Raw genomic sequence first — 11,359 nt, 5'->3', positions numbered from 1 at the left:
ACCAGGTAAATGTATAAACAAAGCTTTTACACACAAAGGACACATACAAACAGACACATGTATACATACACACACAAGAACACACAAACATACACACACACACACACACACACACACACATATATATATATATATATATATATATATATATATATATATATATATATATATATATATATATATATATATATATATATATATATTAAAAAAAACACACGAAGGAAAGAGAAACGTCAGAGTCCTGCAAGGCCTTTCGACTTCTCGTCCTTTACTTAGCAGTAAAGGACTAAAAGTCGAAAGGTCTTGCAGCTCTATGTCGTTTCTCTTTCCTTCGCGGAATTTGTCGTTATTTATATATTCATCACGTTCCATATTTTCGTAATTTAATTATACATTACACACACACACACACACACACACACACATATATATATATATATATATATATATATATATATATATATATATATATATATATCTATATAATATATATATATATATATATATACTATATATATATATATATTATATATATTATATACTACTATATATATATATATATATACATATATATATATATATATATATATGATATATATTTAATATATATATATATATATATATATATATATATATAGTATATATAATATAATTATTATATATTTATAATATATATATATTTATTGTATATATAAGAATATATTATATATATAATAATATATTGTATATTATTATAATTATTATATATATATAATTATTTTAATATTTATATTATATATACTATACTATATGTATATTATACATATATATAATATATTATATATATATCTATATATATATATATATATATGATATATATATATATATATGTAGTATATATATATATTTCTATGTGTTTAATCAGAGCATCAGAGTCCTTAAACACAGCAGAAAAATTCCCAAATGACTCAAATGGAGCAGCAAATTTAGTGGCTTTTAGGTAGACGATAATTATGCTGCTGCGTGATATACAAATTCCCTCGATGATACTCGATTTTGTTTTGCAATTTAGGCTGAATAAAATGCATTTCGAATGCAATTATGCTGCGTCAATTATATCGCTCCAAAAATACATATTCCCCCCCCACTCCCCCCCAGGGGTATTGTTTGTGTTGAATATTGGCGACCTATTTAATGAATTAGCATCGCGAGAGAATATCGGTTGGATTTTATGAAAATTTTTAGTGCAGGATTCTGACGCTTAGCTGCCTGGAAGTTTGAACCAAATCCTGATCTAATGAAGAGCTTTATAGAATAGAAAATTGAATTTAGTCCAAGGGCCAAGCGCTGGTACCCATGAGGTCATTCAGCGCTGAAATGTAAACAGAGTAAAAATGTCTGAAAGGTGTAACAGGAGGAAATAATAGTAAACAGAAATGTATCCATCAATCTATGAGGGAATTTCAGTCACAACCAAGGCAGGATCCCAAAGGGCTCGAAAGAGAAACTCCAGAGGCCGTAACAACTCGCATTGCAGCTACAAATAACGAGAGTTTACAATAAAGCACTTTTCCCCGAGTAGTGATCCTTTTATGCCCGAGTTTATGAAGGCCTTTCTGATATGGAGGATGGACGCCAACAAGCACTTACACCTGACACTCCAGAAAGGAAATACACCCGCGAGGATACGAGATGTGATGTACGGACGCCGTTTTTAAATTCGTTCGTAAAATTTCTCAAAATTTTTTTTGCAGCATTTCGTTTTGTCCTCCCGGGTGGAGCTTTAGGAGCTGAAATGCGGTGGGTAATTGCCTTTGATGTCTCTGGACATTCTTCAATTTCGTGGAGAGAGAGAGAGAGAGAGAGAGAGAGAGAGAGAGAGAGAGAGAGAGAGAGAGAGACGTTTTCCGTAACGAGACGCATAGGCTAATAAGTGTCTAGATAATTTTTTCTAAGTTGTAAAACACTAAGGCGTATGCGTGTATTTATATCATGACTGAGAGAATATATATATATATATATATATATATATAATATATATATATATATATATATATATATATATATATATATATATCTATATATCTATATATATATATATATATATATAGATATATATCTTATAGAGAGAGAGAGAGAGAGAGAGAGAGAGAGAGAGAGAGAGAGAGAGAGAGAGAGAGAGGTCCTTTATCCCAAGAGATATGCTGATCTCCTCCACTATTTAATTATTTGTTACTAAGCCACAAGACCGAATTCCAGGTACAATTTTCGCAAAATGACAGCCAGACCTTTTGTGTGCAAACCTACTGAGCACAGACAAGCAAAGGACAAACGAACACACTAGCAAATCAAATAAAAGCTTAACCTCTCTGTCGGAGGGAAGGAAAGAGACAAACAGAAAGAGGGATTTTGTGTAATTTTCCTAAATCCACGTAGCCGAGATCGGATAAATCTGTTTATTTTTTTCGAGAGTCGAGTAGCATCTCTCTCTCTCTCTCTCTCTCTCTCTCTCTCTCTCTCTCTCCTCATTGCAGAGGGTTTGCAAGTCTCCCAGGCAACTTCTTCTCGGCCAAAGTACTGGGAAGTTTGGGCTTTTAGGAAAGTCGCTTTCCACAAAGTTAATTATTTTGTTTTCGTCCAGCAGATTCCTCGAAGAGCAGTATAGTGATTTTTGGAGAAGACGACGCATTTGATTGTCCTTCAATTCGCGCTATGGTTCTAGGTCAAAGGTCGGTCAGTCATTCATATATATATATATATATATATATATATATATTATATATATATATATATATATATATATATATATATATATATATATATATATATATATATATATATATATATATATATATATATATATATATATATATATATATAATATATATATTATATATATATAATATATATACTCATATATATATTATATATATATATATATATATATATATATATATATATATATATATATATATATATATATATATATATATATATATATATATATATATATATATATATATATATATATATATATATATATATATATATTATATGAATATGTATATATATATATATATATATATATATATATATATATATATATATATATATATATATATATATATATTATATTATATGATATATATATGTGTGTGTGTGTGTGTGTGTGTGCGTGTGTGTGTATGTATGTATTTTATGGAAGCTTGTAATTATAATCTAAAATAAAAGTAAAGGCTTCCTGCACCCTCCCCCCGCTCTTCCCGCCCTTGTAATTTAAAACTGAAAAAGAAATTGTAGTGATAAGTTTGGTGTCTCTTGAAGCGTATCCAACCGGTTGTTCCCTAAAGCGTTTTCTTTCGAATATTGAAACAGCGACTAAAAGACGTTGTTGTTCGTTGCGTCAAAGAGAAACAACATTTACCGACGAGCAATCGAGCGCAAATTGGATCCACATCAAGTGTTAATTGGCAAAGAGCGCATTACGAAAGAACAGACACTTCATTTGCAGGAACAAAATGGAAATTAAATACCTGTCTATCAGGTTATAATTGCAAGCGTGCATACATGCACACAACACACACGCGCGCACACACACACAGACACACACAGACACAGCCACAGACACACACACACACACACATGTATATATATATATATATATATATATATATATATATATATATATATATATATATATATATATATATATATATATATATATTCTAAAGGCAGATTTCTAATAAAGGTGCAATGTCTCCCATTAAAGAATAGGAATGAAGACCCAATTCGTGTAAATCAAAGCTAGTTCTGAATAAAGACGAAAACATACACTGACGTTCATCTAATAAAATGATTTCAGGTCAATACGAAAGAATATCCGCATTAAAAAAAAATTGGTTGACAATAAAGAAAAAAAACAATTAATAAACTAAAGGCGAACAGGAGAAACGGGAGCCAAAGCAATTACGAAACAGATCACAGAGCATTTAATTGCTTCCAAATGCAGTCACCCATTGGGAGCCAGGAGTATAAAAAAAAAGAAAAAAAAACTGAAAACTTAATACATAAAAAAAGTCAGATTTCATTCAAAGAAATCCTACACCAGATTCTACAACCTAAGTTTTTTCTCAGAATGTATGTGTGCGTCGCTAAACAATTTGAAACAATTAAATTCGACACAAGATACGAAATAGCAGCATAAATCGTAAACCTATAGTTTTTTTTCAGTAATGATAAGGTTAAACCTAAGTTTATTGTTTAAAAGTGAATACGTACAGCAAATTCTTTTAAAAATACGTTTTTTCTTTATTTAGTAACAATTATAAATTAAGTATCAAAAGTGTCAAATACTATGTAACTTACCAGTTTTAGTCTTCAAAACCTAAATTAACTTTTTGTCTATATTAATTATGTTTCTAGCTCCAAGCTGATCAAACCTCTATAAAACATGTATTAAAAGAACAAGGTGACCATGTATATATATATATTATTATAGTTATATATACTATATATATAATATTACTATATATATATATATATATTATATATAGATATATATTGTAAACAGACACGAATCGCGTCTTCTATTTCCATTATTGAACTAGCCAATTATAAAATTTGGGGTCGTTTAGTTGCCAAACTAGGTACTGGACGAATTCTTTAACAAGCGAAAATCTGCCGAAAGAATCGTTGTTTTACACTTGATCTTGAGGCCTGGAGCTGGGCGGTTCTCTTTCGAGATCGCTATTAATAATTTAGAATAAGACTGCGCCCTCCAACTAAATAGCTTGGAGTAAGTAACTGTATTGATTGATCAATTCCATTTGTAATTTACTGGTCGATTCAAATTCAAATTTGTTACTTCTGCTTTGATTGGTTTTGTTGTAATATACTTATTATTTTTTGTAAGTTGTAACGTAAGTGTAATTTAATTTTAATTTAGGTCTGTTGACATTTTCTCTGTAAAGTAGGATAAAAATTGTAATTAGTTCATTTGCAGAATGAAATGTCTGTAACGACTTCAACGTCGTGACGTTACATGCCTCGTTCGTATGGTTGGTTGAGGTGTCAATGGTCTTATTCTGATTGGGCAGGCGCAAGCCCCTGCAGTTGCGCTACATTTCATTTCCAAGTGCTCTGCGGAATCGAGGAAACTTTAAAGTAAGTTCGCTCCAATTTGTGCCTCAAGGTCAACTCGTTCATAAATTACTTCATTGTCAACAACAGCAAACAAAAGTGTCAACGAGTTTCGTTTGCGAAAGCTGAATGTTTGAATGCCTAACTAGCTGGTTCCGTCAATGACTCGTCGTCTAGAAAAGTGGCTATTATCAGTTTTCGACCCAAAGTTGGTGTTTTGAAGCAATACCTCTTGTGTTCCATTTCTCATAACTGGGTCGCTGAATTCATCGTTCGAGTGTTGTACTGCTGTTTACTGTTCAATCTCGTAAACATGCCTCCCAGGAAAGTGAAATCTTCGACTCAGAAGAAATTTGGACACCGAGGCCACCTTAGCAGATGCAGAGAACGCCACTGTTGATGATCTAAGGTTATCATTGAACTCTCTTCGTGAATCATATAGTGATTTGAAAAGAGTCTCCGCAGGCAATCTGACTTGTGACGAAACTTTGAAAACATTGCGTGATGCGGGTGTTACCTTCCACAAGCTGAGGACGCAGATAAATGAAGAATGGAAAAGCTATCGGTAAAAGAGTACATTCCTAAACATGCTAATGAGGTCAGCAAATCTAATTCGTCATTCGTCCAATTGAAGAAACTTTCTTGTCCGACGTGGGATGTTGAAGTTCGATCGTATAAAAGATTCAAGAAAAATTTCGAGCTATTAGTTCAGGGCCAGATGTCTGGAGAGATGGCGCTTTTAAAACTGAGAGAAGCATTGCGAGAAAACTCGAGAGAAGGCCTCATTGTTCAGTCGAAATCGAGCTTGGATGAAGCATGGTCAGCATTAGATTGCATTTACGGGAGGGGAAACACCATCCGTGATGCAGTCCTCAAGGATGTCCATGACATTAGGCCTGTCAGAAGCGAGTCTGATGCAGATGGTCTTCGTCGATTGGTAACGGAACTTACTTTTGCTAAAGAGGACCTGAGATCGGTAAACCGAACGTCTGCGTTAGGTGAGTCGGCATTTTCCATCGTAATGGAAAAAATTCCAGTAGAACTGCGCAGGAATATCGACAGAAAAATTCTTGCAGATGACCTTGATGCCGAAGCCTCCTTTGATTTACTCTTAGGAATGGCCGACACGGCAGCCTCAATCGAATAAACAGCTAAATTGCGAGCAGAAGCTCATTCCAGTTACATTTTCAGAGAAGAGCCGACGATGGTCGTTAAGAATTATCAGGTTAGCAGTAAGGACAGAAACATTGGTAACAGTGGTTCGAAAGGTGTCAAGCCTGGCATGAATGGAACGCCCAAAAAGGGTAACAGTTGGAAGGAATCGAAAACCAGGAAGCCAAAAAATTCCCCATCTTCCGTTCAATCGTGTATTTTTCATTCTATGGCTGATCACCAATCTTCTGAATGCAGAGTGTTCCTAGGTCTTTCATCCATAAAAAAGAAAGAAACCTTGAAAGAACATAACCGGTGTGAAAAGTGCTTTGGTTCTCACCCCTCAAATCAGTGCAGAAATAAGCACGTTTGTCAGGAGGTTAATTGCAAGATGCCAGACAACCATCATACTCTATTGCATGCTGCTTGCCTAGCTGCGTCAAGCATGGTTTATGGTCCTGTTGATTGCGAGAAACTCCGTCATCATCTAGGCCAGAACACAATGAGACCTAGTCATACAGCCTTCATGAAAAGGAAAGGGAATCTTTTCGAGGTTTCAGTTCTTTATGATTTGGGAGCCACTGTCTCACAGATTCTGAACTCGGTGGCAAGGGAAGCTTGTATCAAACCAGTATCCAGAATCAAGAACTTAATGATGAGGACTGCTGGGGAGAGCCAGCCACAAGATTGGGGACCGGCTGATCTGTACAGCATCCCACTCTATGATGCAGAAGGTAACTTTGTGACTGCAGTTGATTGCATTGATGTCGATTACATCGGTGAACTTGATGGAGGCAGTTATCATGCAGCTGCTAACATGTTCAAAGAAGATGTCGATCTATCAGAACTTTTAGAGCCTGTTCACGGTGACATCGAGTTGCTCATCGGAGACAATCATGCTAGCATATTTCCGCGAACGGTGAAGACAAGAGAAAACCTTGTTTTAGCCGAGACTAACTTCGGGTTCATTCTACATGGTTCTCACGAGACATTTTTTGCTGCCAATTCTCATGAACCAAGTGTGATGCTGTCGGAGCTCCTCAACAGAAAGATTTCTGCTGTTCTTCTGCAGTCAACGTCATCAGTTGCAGTAAGTCATGCTGAACGGCCGAAAGGGGAAGTTTCCACAGATAAAGCCCGGAGCAATGGCTCCGTGCAGCAGGTTGCAGAAAATGGCGGACAGTCTGTTCTTTCAATAAAGACCAGTGCTGAGACTGTGTTTGATCGTATGTGTGAAGTAGAGGATGGTCCGGTTTGTCATCGGTGCAACGCGGTCGGCATAAACTCAGAAGAGGAGCGAAGAGTATAGACATACAAGAGTTGTCTCACCTATGACCCTGAACAGAAGATATTCATTTGCAAGTTACCCTGGAAGGAAAGCTTCCGTACCTTGTCGGACAATCGACCTATTGCCCTCAAACGCCTAAATTCGTTAACACGTACCATGTCCAGAAACGAAGCTTTAAAGAACTGGTATGTAGACGAATTTGAAAAGTTGATCAACGACGGCTATATGACAGAGGTTACAGCTGAGGAGGATGTGCAGTGGAAATCTAATGGAGGCAAAGTCTACTACATCTGTCATTTCGCACACTTTAATGAGCATAGTTCCTCAACCCAACTCAGAATCATATTTGATGCAAGTGTTCCATTTAAAGGCAAGGCTATAAACTCCTTGTGGGAACCACCACCAAATTTGATTCCACCAATTCCAACCCTGCTGTTAAGGTTCCAGGAAAGAAAAATATCGGTTGCAATGGACATAAGTAAAGCATACTTCACTGTTCGCCTTGAGACAGAAGAATCTCATCTGCATCGCCTTTTGTGGAATCAACTGGACAAGGATAAAGAAGTCAAGACACTGCGATTACTACGAAACTCCTGGGGAACTACTCTGGCAGGTGGTATATGCAGTGTAGCAATGCTCATCATAGCTGAGAAATTCAAGGACAAGTACCCACAGGTATACGAATTCATAAAATCGAACTTGTATGTTGATGATGGTACTACAAGTGTTGATTATGTTTCCACGGCATTACAACTTGCTAAGGAACTCAACATTGTCCTCAGTGAGGCATCCTTCATCATAAAGCATTTCATGATCGGTGGAAGTGAAAGTGATATTGATGCCCACATAAAGAAGTGCCCGGATGTACCTGACAATGTGCGACGGACACCAGAGCAGGAAAGGATCCTGGGTATAATATATCATTCTACCAACGATGAAATTTCCATTTCAGGTAGGATTAAATTCTCAAAGAAAAGGAGAGGCATTAGATCAGAGGAAGATATCAGTTTAGAAAACTTTGATGATGCCTTCCCTGACACTTTCAGTCGAAGAAATTATTTACAGATCATAGCAACCATCTATGATCCGACGGGACTTGCAACTCCGGTTACCATCTGCCTGAAGCACAAACTAGGTCAAATATTCCGCCTCAAACAGGAATGGGACGATCCAATCCTAGATGGTAATGATGACCTACATACAACCCGCAGTCGGTGTAAAGAAGTGATTCATTCGATCTATGGTCTAAAAGAAGTCAGGTTTGTTCGCTGTCTTACACCGGAAACTGCAGTTGACAAACCCACTCTAGTAATTTTTTGTGATAGTTCTCAGACTGGCTATGGATGTGTCGCGTACTACAACTGGAAGTTGGAAAATGGCGAGCGAGCATCTGTTCTTGCCATGTCAAAGGCAAAACCTTGGCCACAAATTCCGACGTTAATGATCCCCCATTGTGAGTTACTTGGATGTCTGCTGGGTGCCAGAATGCAACAGACTATAGTAAAAAAAATTGAGCTTCATTTTTGAAAGGGTAATGCTGTTAACTGACAACACCATAGTTCTGGGACAACTGCGTCATGAGCCCTACAAGTACAACATGTGGACAGCCAGCCGTATCAGTGAAATACAAACTCTGACTGATATTCGCAATTGGTACCATGTGGACTCTGGAAACAACGTTGCCGATGATGCGTCACGCGTTCTTAACCCATCTGAAATGGGAAAGGATTACAGATGGCAAAGAGGTCCAGACTTCATGAAGAAGGACATCAACGAATGGCCAATCAAACATGCAAATGAAGTTCATGCGAAGAAAGAAGATCTGGACATAAGAATAAAAGATCCACGGATGACCATTGGAAGATGCAAGTCACTATGTGTCCAGATTGATGGTGGAACAAATGAAGATTATTCAGTTATTCTTGATATCCTAAAAACATTTAACATAACAGTCGACAAAAATGACAGCCTGATGAAGATTAAACGTCGCATCTCTAGAATCATAAGATTTATGGAAAATGTTTCACAATTTTTCAGAGATCGACTGAAGAGAACAGTGAAGACTACCCCAGTTGCCATCAGTAGTATGATGAAAGCAGAACGTTCGAGATGGTTTGCTGAAAATTATTCATTTGTGCCTACCAAGCATGAGTTAGTAATATCAAAATTGTTTCTTATTCAACAGGCTTAGCAGTCGCTACCGTCAGATGTGGAACATAAGCTAAAATCACTGAACCCGATACTGGACGCCGATGGTGTGTGGAGAGCACTAGGTCGTACTGGTGCTGCTCTATTAAACCCGCCTGCAATTATACCATACTCTGAACCCTTTGCAGAGATCTTGGTGCATAAATGTCACCAACCGCAGCACTCTGGTGTGGATACTACTCTTGCCCTAGTACGTGAGCGGTTCTGGATCCTCAACGGTAAACGGTTCGTCAGCAAAGTTGTGTCGCGGTGCCCATATTGTCGCTTTCTACGGAAGAAGATCGCCCAAGTAGAGATCGCTCCTCGTAAGGTGGAACAACTCGTGCGATCACCAGTATTCGAGCATGTGGTCATTGACATAGCTGGGCCGTTCAATACTATCGCAGATCGCCGCGAGACGAGAAATTACCGGGTAAATTCTGGTAAAGCCTGGATTCTGGTCATCGTGTGTCGTGCATCTGGTGCGGCCCACATAGAGGTCCTTGAAGGTTATGATACCAACTGCTTCCTTGCAGGTTTCGATGCTTTCACTAGAATCCGCTGAAAACCCACGTCTGTGACTGCAGATCTTGGTCCGCAAATCCGTGGTGCTGCAAACGTCATGGAGAGCCTTTGGAACCATACCAAGATGGCAAAGATTCAGACAAATCCCGAAACAACAACCTGGCATTTCGTACCGTCTGGAGCTCATTCGTCAGTTGGACAAGCTGAGAGGATGATCAGAACTGTGAAGAATACTTTAGAAGCTGTCACTGCTTCGAGAAAACCTGATTTTACTAAATTGCGTTTGCAGAGACTAATGTACAGTGTTGCTGATATGATAAATGATAGGCCTTTAGGTGTTCATAGAAATAATGTTGCCAAATTAGACGCTGTGAGATTACTACATCCAAATGACCTTATTTTGGGTAGATCAAGCGGTGATATCAGTGAACTTTTAGATTTCGAGTTGGCTAAAACGCCTGAGCAAATAGAGTACACAAAAATACTCGCACTGAATGAACTTTTTTTAAATCATTGGTAAATATGGTATGATCAAATTTTTCCAACTCTTCTTCCCAGAGAAAAGTGGTCAGATTCCAACCGGGGAGTAGAGATAAATGATATTGTAATAATCAGAGATACTAATCCTGTGCGTAACCAGTGGCATTGGGGGGAAGTTGTTTCTGAAAACAAGTCGTCTGATAATATAACACATTCAGTATCGGTGCGGTATAAGTCTGATGAAAAATCTAAGTTTGTCACTAAGTCGGTCAGAGATTTGGTTGTCATTCTGAGGAACAATGAACGTACTGATTTGTAGACATTTACAGTAACATACGTGTGATTTTCAGTTGCATATAACGTAAAATATTGTCGCAAAAAGTGCAATTTCATCTAATTGAGTACTTTTTCTATATGTTGTCGTTTTGTTTCATGTTGTTATTAAGTAAAAAAAAAAAGTAAAAAAAAAATAAATTAATTAAAAATGCAAAAAAAAAAAAAAAAAAATTCAAGTTCCTGTTTCTTGCTTATTTATAAAATGAGATCATGTTTTATCTATAATTCTGGTATATAAAATTTGTTACAAAAAAGGTTCAAAAGTGAATTTTA

The 11,359-nt window shown here is 36.6% G+C and overlaps 1 protein-coding gene across 1 annotated transcript; it reads left to right on the top strand.

Annotated features, from left to right (window-relative positions):
* The first annotated feature begins 7,714 nt into the window (after positions 1-7,714).
* LOC135197345 (uncharacterized) lies at positions 7,715-9,085 on the top strand. The gene has a single exon (XM_064224483.1). The coding sequence runs from the start codon at positions 7,715-7,717 to the stop codon at positions 9,083-9,085; it is 1,371 nt and encodes a 456-aa protein (XP_064080553.1).
* The last annotated feature ends 2,274 nt before the right edge of the window (positions 9,086-11,359 follow it).

The sequence above is a fragment of the Macrobrachium nipponense genome, chromosome 18, assembly GCF_015104395.2.
Source record: "Macrobrachium nipponense isolate FS-2020 chromosome 18, ASM1510439v2, whole genome shotgun sequence".
In the NCBI taxonomy this organism is placed as follows: Eukaryota; Metazoa; Arthropoda; class Malacostraca; order Decapoda; family Palaemonidae; genus Macrobrachium; species Macrobrachium nipponense.
Note: the sequence above shows the minus strand (reverse complement) of the source record. Positions and strands in the feature narration are given on the sequence as shown.